The following is a 23,007-nucleotide window of genomic DNA, read 5'->3' as shown; positions in this document are numbered from 1 at the left end:
GTTTAGCATGCAAGGCGTCGGAGGAGACCTAAGGATGCATTGTTAAAGTTTGTTCTGCCTTAGTTAAGAAGCGGAGCGGCGCCTCAAGGTGGTGGCGGTGGTGGTGGTGGTGGTGGTGGTGGTGAAGGTGGTGGTAGTGGTAGTGGTGGTGTGATGGAAATGTTAAAAGTAGTTGGTAGTAGTAGTAGTAGTAGTTGTTGGAGTTGTGGTGTAGTAGTAGTAGTAGTAGTAGTAGTAGGAAGAGTAATAAGAATAGTAGTAGTCGTAGTAGTAGTAGTAGTAGCAGCATCAGTACACCTTTTCACAACACTAATAATTCATCAGAAACATAATACGCCCTGCAGGTAAGTACAGGAGGAGGAGGAGGAGGAGGATGTGTTGATGGAGGGAGGGAGGGAGAGAGAACAGGTAGAAAGAGGAGAGAGCGACTGGCTGATCAGGTTAGGTAAAGACAGGTACGGTTGGACGAGGAATGGGTTGTTGTGGTGAGGAGGAGGAGGAGGAGGAGGAGGAGGAGGAACAAGTGCAGGGAGGGGGGGAGGGTAGGGAAGACAGGTGGGCTGAGGTGAGGAGGTGAAAACAGGTGGACAGCAGCGGTGGCGGCGGCGGCGGGGGCGACGGGTCAGATGTCATGCAAACCACAGTGGCGCGTGGCTCATGTTAACCCGCCTCAAGAATACCGCCACAAGCTGGGGTGGTGGGGGGGAGGTGTGAGGGAAGGAAGGAAGAGCAGGAGGAGGAAGATAAATGAGGTGCGAGGGATGAGGCATGAAGGAAGATGGGATGCGGAAGGAAGGAGGAGGGCAAGGCGGTGAGATGAGGGAAGGGAAACATGGAAACACGGACGAGCAGACAACAATCTAACCTAACCTAACCTAATCTAACCTAACCTAACCTAACCTAACCTAACCTAACCTAACCTAACCTAACCTAATCTAACCTAACCTAACCTAACCTAACCTAACCTAATCTAACCTAACCTAACCTAACCTAACCTAACCTAACCTAACCTAACCTAACCTAACCTAACCTAACCTAACCTAACCTAACCTAACCTAACCTAATCTAACCTAACCTAACCTAATCTAATATACCCATCCACCTACACAATTTCACATATCCACCTGCTTGTTTTAGTGATGAATCGATTCCTTGGCTACTTGAATGACCTGCGGAATAGATTAATGCACTTCTGTACGTACGCGGGTAAGTTCACCTTCCCCCCTAAGGCAGCAAAGTGACGGTCAATGCGATTCTTAAAGGAGGTGATCGTTTCCGCACTAACTACGTCTGCAGGAAGGCTGTTGCAGTGGCGGACAACTCTGTTCGAGAAATAACTCCTGCCGATATCAGCATTGCATCGCTTCGCTTGAATTGTTTGATCGTTGTTTCTTGTCCTTATCCTAGACTGGAGTGCAAAACGCTTGGAGTAATCAAAATTGCTGAACTAGTTTAAGTATTTGAGGACCTGGATCAAGTCTCCCCGTGGTCGTCACTTTCCCAACGTCAAGATGTTAGGTCGCTTGAGTCGTTCTTCGTAAGGTTGCGTCTTAAATGCGTAGCGCGTCGCCGTACTTTCGAGCAAATCAATGTCCTTGTAATTAGGAGACCAGAACTGCAGATGAGGAGGTGCAGAGAAAGGAAGATGAGGAAGGAATGATGAAAAGAGAGAAAGGTGAAGGTAAGAGGGAAGAAGGGGAGGGAGAAGAGGAGGAGGGAAGGCGAGAAATGAGGTGTGAAGGAACAGGGAGAAAGGAGGAAAAGCGGGAGGGGGTGAGGAAGGAAGGAAGGTGGAAAGATGTGAAGGATAAGAGAAGGAAGAGGGAAGGATAGGAAAGGAGAGAAATTAAATGGAAGGGAGTGAGAGCCAAAGGAAGGAAAGGAAAAGGAGGATGAGGATGGGTAGGTGTGGAGGAAAGAGGAAGAGGAGATGGAAAGAGGGGGAGAAAGGAAGAAAAAACAATGAAAGGGAAGGAGAGGGAGGAGGAAAAGAGTAAATGGAACAGGAGGGAGAAGAAAACGAGGGGAATGGAAGGAAAACGGGAAAGAGGAAAAGGAAAAGAGAAAACAGGAAGCAACGAGAGGAGAAAGGAAACGAAGATAAAGAGGGGAATAAAGAGAAGGGAAGAAAGATGAATGGAGGCAATGAAGAAGGGAAGTGAAGAAGGGAAGAAGGGAAATGAGGGGGGAGAGAAAATGATGGAAAGAAAGGGAGAAGGGGAGTGAAGGAAAGAGATAAAAAGGGAAGAGAAAAGGGAAGAAGAATGAGAATAAATGAAATAAAAGAAAAATTAGGTGATGGGAAGCAATGAAGAAGGGAAGTAAAGGGAAGAAGATGAAAGGAGAGGAGATGAAAAGAAAGGCAAGAGCGAAGATAAAAAGCAATAAAGAGGGGAAGGAAGGGAGAGATAATGATGGGAATTGAGGGAAATGAGGGACTGAAGGGCCGTGTATGTGTGTGTGTGTGTGTGTGTGTGTGTGTGTGTGTGTGTGTGTCACTGGCTCTTTAAAGCTGTCTGTGCCACGGTGAGAGAGAGAGAGAGAGAGAGAGAGAGAGAGAGAGAGAGAGAGAGAGAGAGAGAGAGAGAGAGAGAGAGAGAGAGAGAGAGAGAGAGAGAGAGAGAGAGAGAGAGAGAGAGAGAGAGAGAGAGAGAGAGAGAGAGAGAGAGAGAGAGAGAGAGAAGCGTACTATAACAATCTTCTTCCCTTTCTAAATGGCCTCGGAAGAAGAGGAAAGTGGAAATTAGAGAGAGGAAAGACACGAAGGAGGAGGAGGAGGAGGAGGAGGAGGAGGAGGAGGAAGACTAAATGCAAACTCCTTCCAACTTGAAACTACCTAACAGAGGGCTAACTATTCGAGAGAGAGAGAGAGAGAGAGAGAGAGAGAGAGAGAGAGAGAGAGAGAGAGCACTAAGAAGAAACATCATGTGAAGAGCATAATGCATAAATCCTCCTCCTCCTCCTCCTCCTCCTCCTCCTTTATTCCCTCCTCTCTTCATCTTCTCTCGAGGTTGTATTCTCGTGTATGTGGCTTTTAGCGTCTCTCTCTCTCTCTCTCTCTCTCGCTATCTTTCCTCCCACGCTTCCTCTTCTCATTTCTTTACAATCCTATCTCTCTTCCCTTCTTCCTCTTTCTCCTCTTTCCAGTTTCCTTCATTCCCTATTTTCCTTCTCTTCCTCTTCCTCCTATTCCCTCTTTCTCCTCCACTTTATCCTTCCTCCCTGTTTATTTCCTTCCCTTCCTCTTATTCCTCTTTTCTATCTCCCATTTCTTCTTCCTCTTCCCTTTCTATATCCCTCTTCTTTCCTTTCTTATTTACGTTTTATCCTAAGTCTCTCTCTCTCTCTCTCTCTCTCTCTCTCTCTCTCTCTCTCTTCACTACCGATAAAAGTAAACAAGGTCGATGAATATATATGTGTGTGTTTACCTGCATGTGTGTGTGTGTGTGTGTGTGTGTGTGTAATAATCTCTCTCTCTCTCTCTCTCGACAAAAACCTCTTATTCCAATCCCATATTTAGCCATTCACTGATAACCACAAACCCTTCCAATCCCTTCCCCTTCCCCCCCTTTCCCCTTCCCCTTCCTATACCCCCTCTTTGCTCCCCTTCACTTTCCCCCCTGCCCTTCCTCCCCTTCTCATCCCTTACCTTTCTGCCCTCCCCATATCCCTCCCCTTCTCTCTTCTTACCTTCCTCCCCTTTCCATCCCTTTCCCCTTCCTCCCTTTCTCATACCCTTCCTTCATAGTCTTTTCATCTAACTCTTTTTATTCCCTCCTTTCCTTCCCTTTCCCTCCCTTTACTTCTTCCCCTTCCCTTCTTCTTCCTACCCTTCCTTTCTCCCTTTCTCCCTTCCTCCCCATCTAACCCCTCCTTCCTCCCCTTCCCTTTCCTTTTTTCCCCCTTTTCTTTCACTTCTTCCTAAATCCCTCCTTCTTCTCACCATCCCTTCCCCTTTCCTCCCTTCCCATCCCTTTACCTGTTGCAACACCTCCCATCCAGGGCTGCAACATTCATGGCGGGAGCAGCGACACGTACGCCCCCCCTCGCCTCATGCTATCGACTGAGGGATTGGCGGTCGCTATGGAAGCTTAAAAGAATGTGATGTGTCTCGTTCTTTTGGGGGAACGGCGCGGCTCGCTTTGGCTTCGGGATTTGTAGTGGGGGTGGGTGGGGGAGGGGGGGGGGGAAGTGATAGTGGGGTGGTGACGGTGGGGGTGTTAAGTGTTCTTGTTTTGCTGCTGTTGTTGTTGGTGGTGTTGTTGTTGGTGGTGGTAGTCGTGGTGGTGGTGGTGGTAGTGGTGGTGGTGGTGGTGGTGGTGGTAGTCGTGGTGGTGGTAGTGGTAATGGTAGAGGTAGTGGAAGTAGTGGTAGTGGTGGTGGAGGTGGTAGAGGTGGTGGAGGTGGTGGTGGTGGTGGTAGTAGTGGGGGGAGTGGTAGTGGTGATGGTGGTGGTGATTATGGTGTTCTTTTTGTTGCTGTTGTTGATGTTGTTGTTGTGGTGGTGGTGGTGGGCATGATGGTGATGGTGGTGGATTTGATTTGGTGGTGGTGGTGGGCATGATGGTGGTGGTGGTGGTGGTGGTGATGGTGGTGGTGGTGGTGGTGGTGATGGTGGTGGTGGTGGTGGTGATGGTGGTGGTGGTGGTGAGCATGAAGCCTGGAGTTATTAAAGGCATGTGGACAGCACTGGAATAACTGGAATGACTTCGTGTTGAACCAGCGAGCGACGCAATGAAACTAAATCGAGGCCTGATACCAGCTTAGTCCGTGAACGCCAATCCCGGCTATAGGGGTACATGGCACGCCTCCCGAACGTCGATCCTGCTCATAGGGTTGTTTATGCACGAGACAACCCTGAGTGGAGGAGCCCAAGGGGACGCCCACGTAGCTCATGGGTGGGGCAAGTCGATCGGTCCTGCCAGAAGGGACTGACTGCCGCATTTTAAGACACCAACGCTTCTCACATCAACTACTTCTAAAGGTCAAAGAGAGGGTCAATCAGGTTCTATTGAGGGTTTCTTTAGGTTCACGGTACAAAAGAAGGGTCACACTACCACCAGGGTCATAAAACTACTCCTGGAAGTGCCCCAAACTCTTAGGAAAGCCTTGTCAAATTGGTGAACGTAGGTGACGGAATGTTTAAAAAGACGGCCCTTAGGATGGATAGGGTGGCTGTGTTAGGGCTTGCTCAGGGGGACCGTCTGGAAGTGGAGGCGGCGAGTGAGTGAAGCGACGCGCCCCCGGACGTATGCGTAGTTAGTTAGTTGAAGGATAGTTAATGCGGTAAGGTTAGTAAAAGATGAGTTGTTCTGTGTGTTAGGTAACGATATGAATGAGCTCGTAATATAGAAATGAAGATAAAGAAGAAGATATGAAATAAGTGGAAGAAGAAAAAGAAGAGAGAAGTGTAGAAGAGATTGAAGAGAAGGAAGACAAGTGTAGAAGAAAATAAAGAAAAAAAAGACAAATGAAGAGAATGAAGAAAAGGAGGAAAAAAATAGAAGAAGAGGATGAAGAAACGGATAATAGAAGGGAAGAAAAAATGAAGAAGGGAAAGATGAAAGTGAAGAAGAGATGAAGAAAAGAAAGCTAGAAGTGTTATGCATAGAAGAGAATTTTAAATGGAAAAGTAACAGATGAAAAAAAAATCAAAAATAGCAAACTAGTAAAATAGGAGAGAATGTTTAATAGACGAAATAGAGCAGATAAAAAAAACATTAGGAAGTCATTAAATAATAGAATGTTTAATATAAGAAGTGAAAGCGAAAAAAAAAAATGTAGAAACGTCATAATTGCGAGATGTTTTGAATAGAAGAAGCGAGTTAAAGCAAAGTAAGAAAAGATGTTTGGGGCAAGTTTTAATAGAAGAAGAGGAGGAGGTCAGAAAGTTCGGTATTAATGAGACAGGTAAGAGGAGACAGGTGACGTAAGAGCAAGGTACACGCTTACAAAAAATAAATAAAAATAAGATTGTGATAATGAAGTCAATCTTTCACGGAGCCAAATTAACGTCTTATAAAACCAAGTCGATCATTCACCCAGACAAGCCGACCGTTTTATAAGACCAACCAAGTCGACCTTTCTATAAGACCAACCAAGTCGACCATTTTATAAGACCAACCAAGCCGATCGTTTTATAAGACCAACCAAGTCGACCACTTTTCAATCATCTTACAACCAAGTCGACCGTTCAACACCACCAAATCTATCGTTTATACAAGCGAGTCGATTTCTCACACACAACAAGTCGACCATCCACACACAAGTCGACCATCCACACACAACAAGTCGAGGGTCCACACTCACCCGTCTGGTCGATGTAGAACACGCCACGCCCCTCCGGGCCCACGAGGGAGTAGCTCACGAAGGCGTCCGAGGGGTTGGAGTCCCCGTCCACGGCGCTGAAGGTACCGACGAGGGTGTTGGGCGGCGCGGACTCCACCACCCGCGCCTCCTCCACGTCCTTCATGAAGACGGGCGTGTGTACGTTCTCGTCCACGTCCACCACCTGGGGGGCGGAGGGGGGTTAGGGGGGCAGGGGAGGGGCTGGGGAAGGGCATGGCGGAGCTACACATGCCGTCCTGACCTGCTGTGTTGTGCCCCGGCTGCTGGCGGCCCTGACCTGACGCACTGCCCAACACTTTGGTGGCTTTGGAACACACAAGGGTCACGAGTCTAAAGGCTTAGAGGCTTAACACCGTTTCTAACTCTACTTCCGTGGGCTGAGGGACTGAGGGACATGAAAAAGAATTTGGAAAGAAAGTCTAACGGCTTATGAATGACGAAAAAGCCTGCTAAGATAATCTTAGTAAACAAGAAAGGTTGCGCGAGATGCAAGGTTGTTAAAAGGTCATTTAGTTTCGGGAATAACTCTTCGGCGGCAGAGTGAAGGCACTGATGACTGAGGTAGCAAGATGGTCAACACAAAGCTGAGTCAATGAGTGGCGGGCGGCCCGGAGGGTACCGGGCAGCGCCAGTGTCACAAAGTGGCGCCCACTCACCTGCACGATGACGTAGGTGGTGGCGGCGAGCGGCGGCGTGCCGTCGTCCGTGGCGCGGATGGTGATGTTGTAGGCTGGCCGCGTCTCGTAGTCGAGGCGCCGCGCCAGTCGCAGTGCCGCCGTGTCCTCGTCCAGCTCAAATATGTCCTCGTGGCCGCCCAGCAGCGAGTAGCGCAGCCGCGGCGAGTCGGGGTCGTGGGCCGTGACCAGCGTGACCAGCGCGCCCAGCGGCAGGTCCTCGGGCACGCGCACGGCCGTCGACCGCTCGTCCGGGAACACCGGCGGGCAGTCGTTGATGTTGGCCACCTGGATAGTGACGTAGGCGTGGGCCGAGCGCGCGCCGCCGTCCGTGGCCACCACGCGCAGTTCGTACACCTCGTGGGTCTCGTGGTCCAGCGGCCAGGCGACGCTGAGGCGCCCGCTGACGGGGTCGAGGCGGAAGTCCCGGGTGTCGGTGGCCAGACTGTAGGTCACCACTCCGTTGAGGCCCTCGTCGGGGTCGTGGGCGCGCAGCTCGTATACGCTGGTGCCGTTGGCCACGTTCTCGGGGAGGAAGAAGCTGTAGGCGGGCTTGTCGAAGTGCGGCGCGTTGTCGTTTTCGTCGACGAGCGTGACGGCCACCTGGCGGGAGGCGGAGCGCTGCGGCTGGCCCAGGTCGTACACCGTCAGGTTGAGGTTGTAGCGTGCCACACGCTCGCGGTCCAGCAGCCCCGCCACCGTGAGGGCGCCGGACTCCATGTCCATGTCGAACACGGCGTCCTCGTTGCCCCAGGAGATGGCGTGCACCAGGTGCCCGGCGTAGCCCTCGTCGCCGTCCAGCGCCGCCATGTGCAGCACCAGCGTGCCCGGCTCGCTGTTCTCGCGCACGCGCACCTCCAGCGGCAGGTGCTGCAGCTCGGGCGCGTGGGCGTTCACTATGATGGAGGGCGGCGACAGCAGGCTGACGGTGTCGTCGGGACGGTTGTTCTCGGCGGCGCGGGCGAGCTGCTCGGCCAGGCGCTGCGCCACGTCCACCTCGCGGCAGGCCAGCGTGGTGTAGGAGTCGGCGGTGGTGCTCTGGTGCTGCGCGAGCTGTAGGCTCAGCGTGAGGGTGTCGGCGAAGTGCTGGCCGTCCGTGGCCGTCACGTTCAGAACGCGTTCAGATACCATGAGGTCGTGCAGGTCGCAGGTCAGCGTCAGCACCCCCGAGGTGGGGTCCAGCTCGAAGCAGCGGTCCTCGTTGCCGGCCAGCACGCGGTAGCTGATGATATTGCCTTGGTCGAAGTCCACCGCCGACAGCGTGGCGACCTCGGTGCCGGGCGGCGTCGAGCGGTCGATGTAGCCGCGGCATTCGACGCGTTCGAACTGCGGCCTGTTGTCGTTGACGTCCTCAACGTTCACGGTGATGACCTTCTCGCTTTGCCGACGGAAGGGCGACCCCCAGTCCGAGGCGCGCACCAGCAGGCGCCACACGCGGCGTTCCGTCTCGTAGTCCAGGGTGCGCGTGGTCTCAACCTCGCCCGTGAAGTGGTCCACTCGGAAGGGCACGTCGTCGGCATTGGCGAGGCTGTAGGACACGTAGCCGTTCTCGCCGGAGTCGTAGTCCTGCGCGCGCACCTTGGTCACCAGGGCGCCCGGCGGCTTGTGCTCCTCCACGCGGACGACGCCCTGCGGCGCCACGATCATGGGCGTGTTGTCGTTGGCGTCCAGTACGCGCACACGCACCTTGGCGGAGGTCTGCTGGCGCGGCGCGGCGGCGGCGGCGGGGGAGGCGGCGGCCACGGTGAGGGTGTACTCGATGTGCGTTTCAGCGTCCAGCGGCGCCGCGGTGGTGATGACGCCCGAGTAGGCGTCGATCTGGAAGGTGCCGTCCCGGTGGCCCACCAGTGAGAACTGCACGCGGCGCTGCGCCCCCGGCAGCCCCGGGCCAACCTGCACCACGCGGGAGCCCACGGGCGCCATCTCGCTGACGGTGGCCTCGTACATCTCCTGCGTGAACACCGCCTCCTGCTCTGGCACGGGCGGCGCCGCCACGCGCACCACCTTGTAGCTGAACCTGGCGCGCGTGCCGCCGTCCGTCGCCTTCAGCGTCAGGTTGAATCCGAAGGGCGAGTCGCTCCAGTCGATGGTGTCCAGCGCCGCCAGGTTGAACTCGTTGGCGGCGGAGCCCTCCAGCACGCGGAACACGCGGTCCGGGTCACCCTCCACAATCTCCAGCGACTTGACCTCGCCGCTGCGGCCGCGGTCCTGGTCCGCCACGTTGACGATGGCCACCACGGAGAGGTGGGCGCGCGGCACCGACTCCGGCAGCTTGGTCACCAGAATCTGCGGGTCGTAGAGGTTCTCCTCCGTCACGTTGACGTACAGCGTGGCGGGGCGCAGCCAGCGGCCGTGCTGCTGGCGGCCGCGGTCCTGGGCCTGCACCGTGAGCTCGTAGCGCGCCTGCTCTAAGAACCTGAGCGGCCGCGTGAGCGTGACCACGCCGGAGGTGGGGTGGATGGCGAAGACCGGCGTGGCCCGCGCGAAGCTGTAGTAGATCTGCCCGTTGAGGCCGTCGTCAGGGTCCTCGGCCTTGACGCGGCCCACGGAGGCGTGCAGCGGCGTGTCCTCGCTGAGCCGCACGTGGTACTCGTCCTGCATGAAGAGCGGCGACAGGTCGTTGAGGTCCGTGATGGTGATGAGCACCTCCGTCACGGCGCCGGGCAGGTCCTCCTTGGTGCCGTCGTGGCGGCGGTGCTGCGCCTTCACCCGCAGCCGGTACTGGTCACGCTTCTCGCGGTTGAGCACGTCGTGGTTGTCGGGCCGCACGCGCAGCTCCAGGAAGCAGAAGTCGCCGACGACGCGCTTGCCGGCCTTGAAGAAGTTCTTGTCGTCGCCGTCCGTGATGCGGTACTTTATCCTGAGCGACGCGTCGCTGAGGTACACGCCCATCATGGCGTCGCTCACCACCGCCGTGTTGGCCAGCGCGTTCTCGGGCACGCTCGCGTTGTACAGCGGCGCAGTGAACCGCACCGCGCCGCCGCCGCCGCCGCCGCCCGCCGCCAGCCCGCAGCACGAGGCCAGCACCGCCACCACCGCCACGTGCTGCCATCTGACGCACGTCCTCCGCGGCGCGCGCGGCGGCGGGCGGCGGGGCGGGGCCGGGGCGGGGCGGGCCGGGAGCGGGTGGGGCATCGGCCGGGTCATCTTGCCTGGGGCGCCCCGCGTGTGGCCGCCCTCACCATGCTACTGCACCTGCGGGGAGAAGAGGGACGGGGTTAGGTCTCTCTCTCTCTCTCTCTCTCTCTCACACACACACACACACACACACACAGGGCCAGGACGTACATAAACCATCACAGCAGACAAACCCAACACGACGGTGACCGCCCCCTCACATTCCCACCCCTCCCCCACTCACACCCCCTTCTCTTCCTCCTCCCGCTCACATCCCCTCCTCTCCTCCCCCTCTTCTTCTCACATCCCTTCCTCCTTCCCTTCACACTCACTCCTCTTCCCCCTCACAACCCCTCTTTTAACTCCTTCCCCTATTTTCCCTCATCCTTCTCCTTCCTCTTCTCCTGCCTCCCTCACCCCCCCTCTTCCCTTCCCCTCCTCTCTTTCCCCTCACCCCCAGCACTTCCCCTCACAAGTACAACCATTCACTTATTCCCCTCCCAAGTTCGTCAGCGTCCCCTTCCCTCCTTCCCCCCTTCTTCTTTCCCTCCTCTCCCCTTCTCAGCCTTTCACTCCCCACTTCCTCCTTCCCCCCACAGACCCTCACTCACTCTCCCCTCCACTCCTTTTTCATCCCTCTTCTTCCTCCATTCCCTCCTCTTTCCTTTATTTTAGCTTTTTTCATCCCTTCTCTGCTTCCCTTCTTCTTTACCCTTTCATTCCTCTCTTCCCCTTCCTTTATTCCAATCTCCTTCTCCTCCTCATCTCTTCTCTCCTTCACTTCTATTCCCTTCTTCCTCCATTCCCTCCCTCCCCTTCCTTTTATTTTAGGTTTTTCATCCCTTCTCTCCTTCTTCCCCCTTCTTTACCCTTCCATTCCTCTCTTCCCCTTCCTTTGTTCCAATCTCCTTCTCCTCCTCATCTCTTCTCTCCTTCACTTCTATTCCCTTCTTCCTCCATTCCCTCCCTCCCCTTTCCTTTAGTTTAGTTTTTTTCATCCCTTCTCTCCTTCTTCCCCCTTCTTTACCCTTCCATTCCTCTCTTCCCCTTCCTTTATCCCAACCTCCTTCTCTTTCTCATCTCTTCTCTCCTATTCCCCTCCTCCTCCTCCATTTCCTCCCTTCCCCTTCCTTTCTTTCACCCTTTTTCTCATCTCTTCTCTTCCTCAACCCTCCAGTTATCCTTTCCTTCCGTCGCTTCCCCTTCCTTCCTTCTCTTTACTTTCCCTTCCCTTTCATGTTTCCTTTCTTTTTCCTCTTCTCTCTTTCAGTCCCTCCCTTCACTTCTTTTCCCAGCCCCTTCCCTTCCTTCGCCCTTCCTACCTATCGACATCTTTCACTTATCTCTCCTTTATTTTTTTCTCTCAATCACTCCCTTCACATAACTATTCCTTTCCTCCCTTCCTTCCCTCCTTCCTTCCCTTCACCCTTCCTTCTCGTCAACACTTCATTTTCACTTTTTTTTTTTTGCCTTTATAAAAAATCAAACTTCAATACGTTTTGCTTTTTTTTTTACGTTATTTTTCTTAAGAACATAAGAACATAAGAACATAAGAACGCAGGAGTCTGCAAGAGGCCGGTAGGCCTGTACGAGGCAGCTCCTTTGACCCTAAGCTCCCGTGTATCTAACCCCACCTAATATCGCTGTCCATGAATTTATCTAGTCTATTTTTTAATGTGACAATTGTATTGGCACTCACCACATGACTGCTAAGCCTATTCCACTCATCCACCACCCTGTTAGTAAACCAATTTTTGCCTATGTCCCTGTTGAATCTGAATTTATCCAGTTTAAACCCATTACTTCGTGTCCTACCCGGTTCTCTTACCAACAAAACCTTATGAATGTCTCCCTTATTAAAGCCATTCATCCATTTATAAACCTCTATCATGTCTCCACGCACCCTTCGCCTTTCTAGAGAATGAAAGTTTAACTGTTTGAGTCTTTCCTCGTATGGCAAGTTTCTCAACCCCTCCTCTGCACCGATTCTAACATTTTGATATCCATTCTATAGTAGGGTGAACAGAACTGAACCGCATAGTCAAGATGAGGTCTAACTAATGCTAAATATAGTTTGAGGAAGACTTCGGGGCTTCTGTTGCTTACGCTCCTTGAAATAAATCCCAGTACCCTATTAGCTCGATTTCTAGCTTGAATGCATTGTGCCCTTTGGACGGAGATCAGAGCTCACTAAGACCCCTAAATCCTCTCGCACCCAGACCTACATATGAGATTGTCATTTAAGAAATAGTTATGTGAGGGGTTGTTCCTACCTACACTCAGAATACTGCACTTCACTACATTGAACTCCATCTGCCATTTATCCGCCCAGTCATATAATATGAATAGTAAGAGGAGAAAGAAAACGAGGAAGAAGGGTTAAATGAGGAGGAGGAGGAGGAGGAGGAGGAGGAGGAGAGAAAAGAATAAACAGAGAATTTGGTGAAAAGTGGAGAAAAATACAAATACTGAGAGAGAGAGAGAGAGAGAGAGAGAGAGAGAGAGAGAGAGAGAGAGAGAGAGAGAGAGAGAGAGAGAGAGAGAGAGAGTTACCCTCAGCAATATATTTTTACCCTTCAGAGGGGAGAAATGTGTCTCCCTTCCCCTCCCCTCTCCCCTTCCCTCCCCTCACACTGCTCCCTTCTCCTCCCTTCTTCCTTTCTTACCCTTCCGTTTCACACCCCTTTGACACCTCTCTCTCTCTCTCTCTCTCTCTCTCCTTCCCCTCTCCCTCCCCTTTCTTCCCCTCTACCTCCCCATTCTTCCCCTCTCCCTCTCCCTTTTCCTTCCCGTCCGCTCCCATCTTTCCCCTCCCCCTGTCTCTCTCTCTCGCTCTCTCTCTCTAGCTCTCTCTCTCTCTTGCTCCTTCCTTCCTTCCTTCCCTCTTCCTTCTTTCCTTCCTCCTCCCTCTTCCTTTCTCACCCTTCCGATCCACCTCTCTCTCTCTCTCTCTCTCTCTCTCTCTCTCTGCCCGTCCCCTCTCCTTCTTCCTCTCCCCTTCCCTTCCTTTCCTCTCCCCTCTTCTTTTCTCACCCTTCCGATCCACACCCCTTCTCTCTCTCTCTCTCTCTCTCTCTCTCTGCCCTCCCCTTTCCTTCTTCCTCTCCTTCCTTCCTTCCTTTCCTTCCCTCTTCCGTTCTCCCTTCCGATCCACACCTCTCCCTCTCCTCTCTCTCTCTCTCTCTCTCTCTCTCTCTCTCTCTCTTCTTCCTTCCTTCCTTCTCTCCTTCCTCCCCTCTTCCTTTATCACCCTTCCGATCCACACCCCTTCCCTCTCTCTCTCTCACTCTCTCTCTCTCTCTCTCTCTCCCAAGTTTATAAACAAAGGGGGGGCCGCACCATCTGGTCGGCCGGGGTTTATACGCGTCCGCCTCAAGTTTACACCGAGTTTACACCAGGTCGGGCCAGCTGGGGGGAGGGGAGGAGGGGAGGGGATTGAAGGGAGTGAGAAATAGAGGAGTGATCGCGGCTGGGGAGTGGAGGGTTGGAAGGGTGGAGAGAGAAGGGAGGACGGGAAGGATAGATAGAAAGAAAGGAGGAAGGGTGGATAAATAAAAGAAGGGAGAGAGGGAGAGGGGAGAATGAAGGGGGGAGGAAGGGTGGGTGTGAAGGGAGGATGGACAAGAGGAACAAGGAAGGGTTAATAGAAGGGAGTAAGGGTGAATATAAGGGTAGAGGGGGTAGGGGAGGGGAGAAGAAAGGGAGGGAGGGAGAAGGGAGGAGAGATGGAGGTAGTGGGGAGAGTGAAAGGGGGAGGAAGGATGAAGGGAGTGAAGGGAAGGGAAGGGAAGATGGACAAGAGGAACAAGGAAGGGTTAATAGAAGGGAGTGAGGGAGGGAGAAGGGAGGAGTGATGGAGGTAGTGGGGAGAGAAGGGAAGAGAGGAAGGAGGAAAGGAAGGGGAGAAAGACAGTAGAAGGGTGGATAAAGGAGATAAAGAAGGGAGAGAAGGGAGGGAGAAGGGGGAAGGGTGGAGTGGATAGTTGGAAAGGTGGAGAGAGAAGGGAAGAGAGGAAGGGGGAGAGGAAGGGGAGAAAGGCAGTGGAAGGGTGGATAAAGAAGGGAGAGAAGGGGGAAGGGAGGAGTGATGAAGGGAGGGAGGAAAAGGGTGTTGATAGTAAGGAAACAGGAGAGAAGGGAGGAGAGAGTCAGGGTGGATAGAAAGGAAGGGAGTAGAGGTGGAATGAATGGAAGGGAGGAGAGAGGAAAGGTGGATAATAGATAGAGAGAGGAGGGAGAGAGGGTGGAAAAAGGGAGGAGGAAGAAAGGGTGGGAGAGAAAGGGATGGTTAATGGGAAGAGAGAAGGGCGGAGTAATGGAGGGAGAGAACGATGGAGAGTTGGGAGAAAAAAAGGGAGGAGAGGAAGGAGAGATAGATAGGGAGAAAAAGGAAGGGTGGATAGGAGATAAAAGAGAGAAGGGAAGAAGGGAGGAGAGAGACAAGGGAGAGAAAGGAGGAAGGGAGAGAAAGAGATGATAAGAGAGAGAGAGAGAGAGAGAGAGAGAGAGAGAGAGAGAGAGAGAGAGAGAGAGAGAGAGAGAGAGAGAGAGAGAGAGAGAGAGAGAGAGAGAGAGAGAGAGAGAGAGAGAGAGAGAGAGAGAGAGAGAGAGAGAGAGAGAGAGAGAGAGAGAGAGAGAGAGAGAGAGAGAGAGAGAGAGAGAAGAGTTGAAAGATAAGGAGCAGGAGGGGAGGAAAGATAAGAGAGAGAGAGAGAGAGAGAGAGAGAGAGAGAGAGAGAGAGAGAGAGAGAGAGAGAGAGAGAGAGAGAGAGAGAGAGAGAGAGAGAGAGAGAGAGAGAGAGAGAGAGAGAGAGAGAGAGAGAGAGAGAGAGAGAGAGAGAGAGAGAGAGAGAGAGAGAGAGTACACAGGTAGTGTTTAACTTCCGGTACACCTTAACGGGAAGCTAATTAACTGTTACCTGGTGAGAGAGGGAAAGTGAGGGGAGGAGGGGGAGGAGGAGGAGGAGGAGGAGGAGGATGAGGAGGAAGAGGAGGAGGAGGAGGAGGAGGAGGAGGAGGAGGGGAAGAGGTGATAGGAAGTGAGAAGGGAGATGAAACAAGTGGAAGAGGAAGAAGAGGAGGAGGAAGAGATAGGAGGGGAGAAAAAGAGGGGAGGAAGAGGGGAGGAAGGGGAGAGAGAGGAAGGAAATGAGAGAAATTAAACAAGTGGAGGAAGAAGAGGAAGAGAGAAAGACAGGAGGGGATAAAAAGAGGGGAGGGGGAGGAAGAGGAAGAGGGGAGAGGGGAAGGGAGAGAAAAAGAGGAGAGGGAGGAAGTGAGAGATGAAACAAGAGGAAGAGGAAGGGGAAGAGAAGGAGGAGGAGGAGGAGGAGGAGAAGGAGGGAAGGAAAGGAGGGGAACAAAGGGGAAAGGTCAAATGGAAGAGAATGACGAGAGAAAAGATGAAATGAGAGGAGGAGGAAGAGGAGGAGGAGGAGGAGGAGGAGGAGGAGGAGGAGGAGGAAGGAAGAAAGGAAGGGAATGGGGTATAATTTGAAAGGGAAAGTAAGACGATAGAAAGAAAGTAAGAGTGATTGAAAGTGAAGGGAAGTGATGGGGAGTTGGGAAAAAGAAGAGGAGGAGGAGGAGGAGGAGGAGGAGGAGGAGGAGGAGGAGGAGGAGGATGAGGAGGAGAAGTCTAATTAGAAAGAAGAGTGGGATGCTGAGGGGAGAGATAAGGTGATGGGAACTGAAGGGAAATGAAGGGAGAATGCCCGCTGGAGGTAAGAGGCCTGCTCAGAAGAGGAGGAAGAGGAGGAGGAAAGAGAAGAGAGAGGAGGATAGAGATGGAGGAGAGGGAGAGGAGAGCTGTGGCGATGGGAAGTGATGGGAAGTGAAGGGAAGGGAAGGGGATGAGCATCTAAGTGTTATGAAGAAATTTCAAAAAGAGAAAGAAGGAGAGGAAGAAGAAGAAGAGGAAGTGGAAGAAGAGGAAGAGGAGGAGAGGAATGAAGAAGGGAAAATTTTGGTGATGGGAGGTGAAGGGAAGTGAAGGGAAGGGAATGGTAGTGATAAGAAGGGTTTTAAGAAGAGGGGGATGAAGAGGAAAAGGAGGAGGAGGAAAAGGAGGAAGAGAAGGAAAGGAATGAAGAAGGGAAAGTGATGGGAGGTGAAGGGTAGTGAAGGGAAGAGGAAGGTAGTGTAATGAGGGGGGTTTAAGATGAGAAGAGACGGAAGAGGAAGAAAAACAAGCAAAACAAGAAGAACAAGAACTAGAAGAAGGAGAAAAAGAAGAGGAGGAGGAAGAGAAGAAGGAAAAGAAAAGGAAGATGAGGAAAAAAGAAACAGAAGAAGAAAAACAAAAACTTGAAGGAGAAAAAGAAGAGGAAAAGAAGGATCAAAAGGAGAAGGAAGGAGTGATGGAGGGAGAGAACGATGGAGAGTTGGAAGGGAGGAGAAAAGGGAGAAGAGGGAGATAGAATGGGGGAAAAAGGAAGGGTGGGTAGGAGATAAAAGAGAGAAGGGAAGGGGGATGAATGCGAGAGGGAGTGGTGAGTTTAGATGATGGGAAGTGAAGGGAAGTGAAGGGAAGTTAATGGCAGTATAATGAAGGGGAGTTAATACACAGCTTAGTCTCCGCGTCCCTTCAGGCGTGTAGAAGGGGTCATCTGGCGGAGGGGCGCACTATCTTCACCATCATCACCACCATTATCATCGTTAACACCACTAAGAACAACACCATCATTAATCACCATCGTTATCATCCCTTTCGTTACTCCTAGGCATCACCATCATCACCATTCTCATCACCGCTACTTGCATCATCATTTTTGTCACCACTATTAATAAGTATATCCTAGAATTATCACCACCACCAACACCACTTCTACTATTACTACTACTACTATTGCTACTACAACTACTACTACTACTACTACAACTACTACTACTACTACTACTACTACCACCACCACCACCACCACCACCACTACTACTACCACTACTACTACAACTACTACTACCACCACCACCACTACTACTACTACTACTACTACTACTACTACTACTACTACTACTAATGTCACCATCGCCGTATTAATCTACATATTTATTTACTTTGATTCAATTTCTGCATTGCATTTTTTTTTAATTCATTTTCCGATATTTATTTTTATTTTCACTGTGATTTGTTTTGGCTTAATATTCTTGATCATGGTTTTATATTGATAATTCAGTTTGTATGTATGTATAAATGTATGTATGTATGTATATATGTGTTATAAGTATGTATGTGTGAGTGTTTTTGGATGCAGGGAGCGAGGGACGAAAGAATGTGTGTGTGTGTGTGTGTGTGTGTGTGTGTGTGTGTGTGTGTGTGTGTGTGTGTGTGTGTGTGTGTGTGTTCGTGTGTGTCTGTTTCAGTTTCATAAATAACAATGCGTTTCACACCCTCTCTCTTTACATACTGTTTGATGGATGCGCACACACACACACACACACAGGAAGGTATAAAAAATAATACATAGTTGAACAGACAGAAAGACAGACAGCTACACACACACGCACACACACACACACACACACACACACACACACACACACACACACACACACACACACACACACACACACACACACACACACACACACACACACACACACACACACACACACACACACACACACACACACACACACACACACACACACACACACACACACACACACACACACACACACACACACACACACACACATACACACACACACACGCAATGCCTCCAGCGGGTGTTTTTTGTGACGCGGAAATACTTGTTTAATATCTCGTTTTATTTTTGTTATTTTTATTTTCACATGTTCGTCGGTTCTTTTTTTGCCTTTTCGACCGTGTTTTTTATTTATTTATTTGTGTGTGTGTGTCGAGTTACACGAATAAAACACGAAACAAAATATATAAAAGAGAAATGGCGGAGAAATGACGTTTTTTGTTTGTTTGTTTGTTATGGAGAGGAAATAAAGCAAACAGTCGCGGGTGTATTAACAGTTTGAGCATAAGAATGGATATTACGAAGAATGTTAAAGATGAGTGAAAGATAGAATGAATGAAAGAAGAATGAGTGAAAGATTGAATGAATGAAAGAAGAATGAGTGAAAGATAGAATGAATGAAAGAAGACTGAGTTAGGTGAAAGAATGAATGAACGAAAGAATGAGTAAGAGAAAGAATGAATGAATGAAAGAAGAATGAGTTAAAAAGAAAGAATAATGAGTTAGAGAAAGAAAGAATGAATGAAAGAAGAATGAGTTAAAAGAAAGAAAGAATAATGAGTTAGAGAAAGAAAGAATGAATGAAAGAAGAATGAGTTAAAAGAATGAATGAAAGGAGAATGAGTTAAGAGAAAGAAAGAATGAATGAATGAAGAATGAGTTAGCGAAAGAATGAATGAAAGAAGAATGAGTTAAAGAATAATGAGTTTGAGAAAAATAGAATGAATGAAAGAAGAATGAGTTAAAGAAAGAATGAGTGAAAGAATAATGAGTTTGAGAAAAATAGAATGAATGAAAGAAGAATGAGTTAAAGAAAGAATGAGTGAAAGAATAATGAGTTTGAGAAAAATAGAATGAATGAAAGAAGAATGAGTTAAGAGAAAGATAGAATGAATGAAAGAAGAATGAGTTAGGAGAAAGATAGAATGAATGAAAGAAGAATGAGTTCGAGAAAGAATGAATGAATGAAAGAAGAATGAGTTAGAGAAAGAATGAATGAATGAAAGAAGAATGAGTTAGAGAAAGATAGAATGAGTGAAAGAAGAATGAGTTAGAGAAAGACAGAATGAATGAAAGAATGAGTTAAGAGAAAGACAGAATGAATGAAAGAAGAATGAGTTAAGAAAAAGATGGAATGAATGAAAGAAGAATGAGTTAGAGAAGGAAAGAAGAATGAGTTATAGAAAGAAAGAAGAATGAGTTAGAGAAAGAAAGAAGAATGAGTTAGAGAAAGAAAGAATGAATGAAAGAAGAATGAGTTAGAGAGGGAAAGATTGGATGGAAGAAAGGATGAATGAAAGAAGAATGAGTTAAGAGAGAGATTGAATGAAAGAAAGAAGAATGAGTGAGAGAAAGAAAGAATGGATGAAAGAAAGGATGAATGAAAGAAGAATGAGTTAAGAGAAAGATAGAATGAATGAAAGAAGAATGAATTAAGAGAAAGATAGAATGAATGAAAGAAGAATGAGTCAGAGAAAGAATGAATGAATGAAAGAAGAATGAGTCAGAGAAAGGAAGAATGAATGAAAGAAGAATGAGTTAAGAGAAAGATAGAATGAATGAAAGAAGAATGAGCTAAGAGAAAGATAGAATGAATGAAAGAAGAATGAGTTAAGAGAAAGATGGAATGAATGAAAGAAGAATGAGTTAAGAGAAAGAATGAATGAATGAAAGAAGAATGAGTTAGAGAAAGGAAGAATGAATGAAAGAAGAATGAGTCAGAGAAAGAATGAATGAATGAAAGGAGAATGAGTTAGAGAAAAGAAGAATGAATGAAAGAAGAATGAGTTAAGAGAAAGAGAGAATGAATGAAAGAAGAATGAGTTAAGAGAAAGACAGAATGAATGAAAGAAGAATGAGTCAGAGAAAGAAAGAATGGATTAAAGAAGAATGAGTTAAGAGAATGAAAGAAAGAATGAAAGAAGAATGAGTTAGAGAAAGATAGAATGAATGAAAGAAGAATGAGTTGAGAAAGATAGAATGAATGAAAGAAGAATGAGTTAAGAGAAAGATAGAATGAATGAAAGAAGAATGAGTTAAGAGAAAGATAGAATGAATGAAAGAAGAATGAGTTAAGAGAAAGATAGAATGAATGAAAGAAGAATGAGTTAAGAGAAAGATAGAATGAATTAAAGAAGAATGAGTTAGAGAAAAGAAGAATGAATGAAAGAAGAATAAGTTAAGAGAAAGATAGAATAAATGAAAGAAGAATGAGTTAAGAGAAAGATAGAATGAATGAAAGAAGAATGAGTTAAGAGAAAAATAGAATGAATGAAAGAAGAATGAGTTAGAGAAAGGAAGAATGAATGAAAGAGAGGGTTGAAAATAATGGTAGAAAAATGTAATGTTAGGATTGAAATTAATGGTACGTAGGTCTGAAAAAGTGTTTATATATAGATACATTTTTTTTCCGTTTCTTATTTTTTCGATATTTTTGATTGCTTTTTTATTTACGTTCAAACTCGCTATGAACAGATATACAATTCTTTCCTCTTTATACTGTACGCTTGTCTCTCTTATATTTTATTGCACTTTTATTTATTTGCAATCACAATACAGAGATATCATGATTTTTTATTTATTTTATCTATTTCTATTCTTTCCTGATATTTATTGCAGTCTTTTCCATTTATCTTCAATCACAATATTGAGTTTTTATTTTGTTTATTTTCCTTGTTTTCTAGTATTTCTTTCATTCCTAACATCACTTTTTTCTACCATTGTTTTCAACCCTTTCTTTCATTCAATCTTCTTCCATTCATACTTTCATTCATTCTATCTTTCTGTAACTAATTCTTCTTTCATTCATCCATTCTTTCTCTAACTCATTCTTCTTTCATTCACTATCTTTTTGTAACTCATTCTTCTTTCATTCATTCATTCTTTCTCTAACTCATTGTTCTTTCATTCATTCTATCTTTCTTTAACTCATTCTTCTTTCATTCATTCATTCTTTCTCCTAACTCATTCTTCTTTCATTCATTCGTTCTTTCTCCTAACTCATTCTTCTTTATTTTGCATTTTTCATCTACTCACACAAAATTAATGGATTATCTCTAATTATTCATTTTTTTATTTTCCCTTCACTGTTTTAATTTACCTTCGTACACACACAAAAAAAATAAAATCAGTAAGTCCTTTTTCTTTTATATTTTTTGTTTTATTTTCCTCTTTTTAATTTATCATCAAACACAAAAGAATGATCTGCTTTTCATATTTTTTTGCCATGTAATCCTTTTTTCTTTTATTATTAAGCACAAATTAGACACCCCTATATACTTTGTTTTGGCTTATTTTCCTATTTTTTAATTTTTTTATTTATCACCTAAGAGAAGAGAAGAAGGTGGGAGAGAAAGGGATGCTAAAGGGGGGATGCAAGGAGGAAGGGGAGGAAGGGAGGGTGAAGGAAGGAGTGATGGAGGGAGGGTATGAGGGATAGTTGGAAGGGTGGAGAGAAGGGAGGAAGGGAGGGAATGAGGGATAGTTGGAAGGGAGGAGAAGAGGGAGAGAAAGAAAGGGAGAAGAAGGAAGGGTGAATAAAAGATAAAATGGAAGGGAGGAAGGGAGGGGATGAGGGATAGTTGGAAGGGTGGAGAGAAGGGGGGAGAGGAGGGAGAGATAGAAAGGGAGAAGAAGGAAGGGTGGATAAAAGATAAAATGGAAGGGAGGAAGGGAGGGAATGAAGGATAGTTGGAAGGGTGGAGAGAAGGGAGGAGAAGAGGGAGAGAAAGAAAGGGAGAAGAAGGAAGGGAGGATAAAAGATAAAATGGAAGGGAGGAAGGGAGAGAATGAAGGATAGTTGGAAGGGAGGAGAAGAGGGAGAGATAGAAAGGGGGAAGAAGGAAGGGAGGATAAAAGATAAAATGGAAGGGAGGAAGGGAGGGAATGAGGGATAGTTGGAAGGGTGGAGAGAAGGGAGAAGAGGGCGAGATAGAAAGGGGGAAGAAGGAAGGGAGGATAAAATCTAAAAGGGAAGGGAGGAAGGGAGGGAATGAAGGATAGTTGGAAGGGTGGAGAGAAGGGAGGAGAGGAGGGAGAGATAAAAAGGGAGAAGAAGGAAGGGTGGATAAAATCTAAAAGGGAAGGGAGGAAGGGAGGGAATGAAGGATAGTTGGAAGGGTGGAGAGAAGGGAGGAGAAGAGGGCGAGATAGAAAGGGGGAAGAAGGAAGGGAGGATAAAATCTAAAAGGGAAGGGAGGAAGGGAGGGAATGAGGGATAGTTGGAAGGGTGGAGAGAAGGGAGGAGAAGAGGGAGAGATAGAAAGGGGGAAGAAAGAAGGGAGGATAAAATATAAAAGGGAAGGAGAAAAAGGAAGAATATTATTTTTTTTTACTTTCCTTTTTTATGTATCACCAAGTACAAGAATGATCTGATTTTTATATTTTTTTGCCATATTTTTTTTTTTATTCATTCTTTCCTTATTTTTACTTCATTTTTTTCATTTCTTTTCAAACACAAAAACATAAATTGATCTATATTTTTTCTCTTTTTCCTTTTTATTCATTCTTTCCTTATTTTTATTCATTTCTTTAATTTTTCTTCAAACACAAAACACAAATTAATCTATTTTTTGTCATTTTCTTTTTTTCATTTATCATCAAACACAAAATACATTCCTTTTTATATTTTCCTTTATTTTCATTTATCAAACAAAATACACCCTTTTTATATTTTTCCTAATTTTCATTTATCATCAAACACAAAATACACTCCTTTATATATTTTCCTTTATTTTCCTTTTTTCCATTTATAATCAAACACAAAATGCATTCCTTTTTATATTTTCCTTTATTTTCATTTATCATCAAACACAAAATACATTCCTTTATATATTTTCCTTTATTTTCCTTTTTTCCATTTATAATCAAACAAAATGCATTCCTTTTTATATTTTCCTTTATTTTCATATATCATCAAACACAAAATACATTCCCTTTTTATATTTTCCTTTATTTTCCTTATTTTCATTTATCATCAAACACAAAATACATTTCTTTTTTATATTTTCCTTTATTTTCCTTATTTTCACTTATCATCAAACACAAAATACATCCGCTTTTTATATTTTCCTTTATTTTTCTTTCTTTATTTATCAAACACAAAATACATCCCTTTTGTTATTTTCCTTTTTCTTTTTTTCGTATAACATCAAACACAAAAT

The 23,007-nt window shown here is 47.3% G+C and overlaps 1 protein-coding gene across 1 annotated transcript in view; it reads right to left on the bottom strand.

Moving 5' to 3' along the window:
- Positions 1-23,007, bottom strand: part of LOC126999298 (fat-like cadherin-related tumor suppressor homolog) — a gene marked incomplete at its 3' end in the record, with an annotated part of 100,729 nt that overhangs the window by 58,476 nt on the left and 19,246 nt on the right. The window contains 2 exon segments of the mRNA XM_050861731.1: positions 6,310-6,511; positions 7,005-10,217. Coding sequence (XP_050717688.1) covers positions 6,310-6,511; positions 7,005-10,169 — 3,367 coding nt within the window.

This window comes from Eriocheir sinensis, chromosome 16 (assembly GCF_024679095.1).
Source record: "Eriocheir sinensis breed Jianghai 21 chromosome 16, ASM2467909v1, whole genome shotgun sequence".
Lineage (NCBI taxonomy): Eukaryota > Metazoa > Arthropoda > Malacostraca > Decapoda > Varunidae > Eriocheir > Eriocheir sinensis.
Note: the sequence above shows the minus strand (reverse complement) of the source record. Positions and strands in the feature narration are given on the sequence as shown.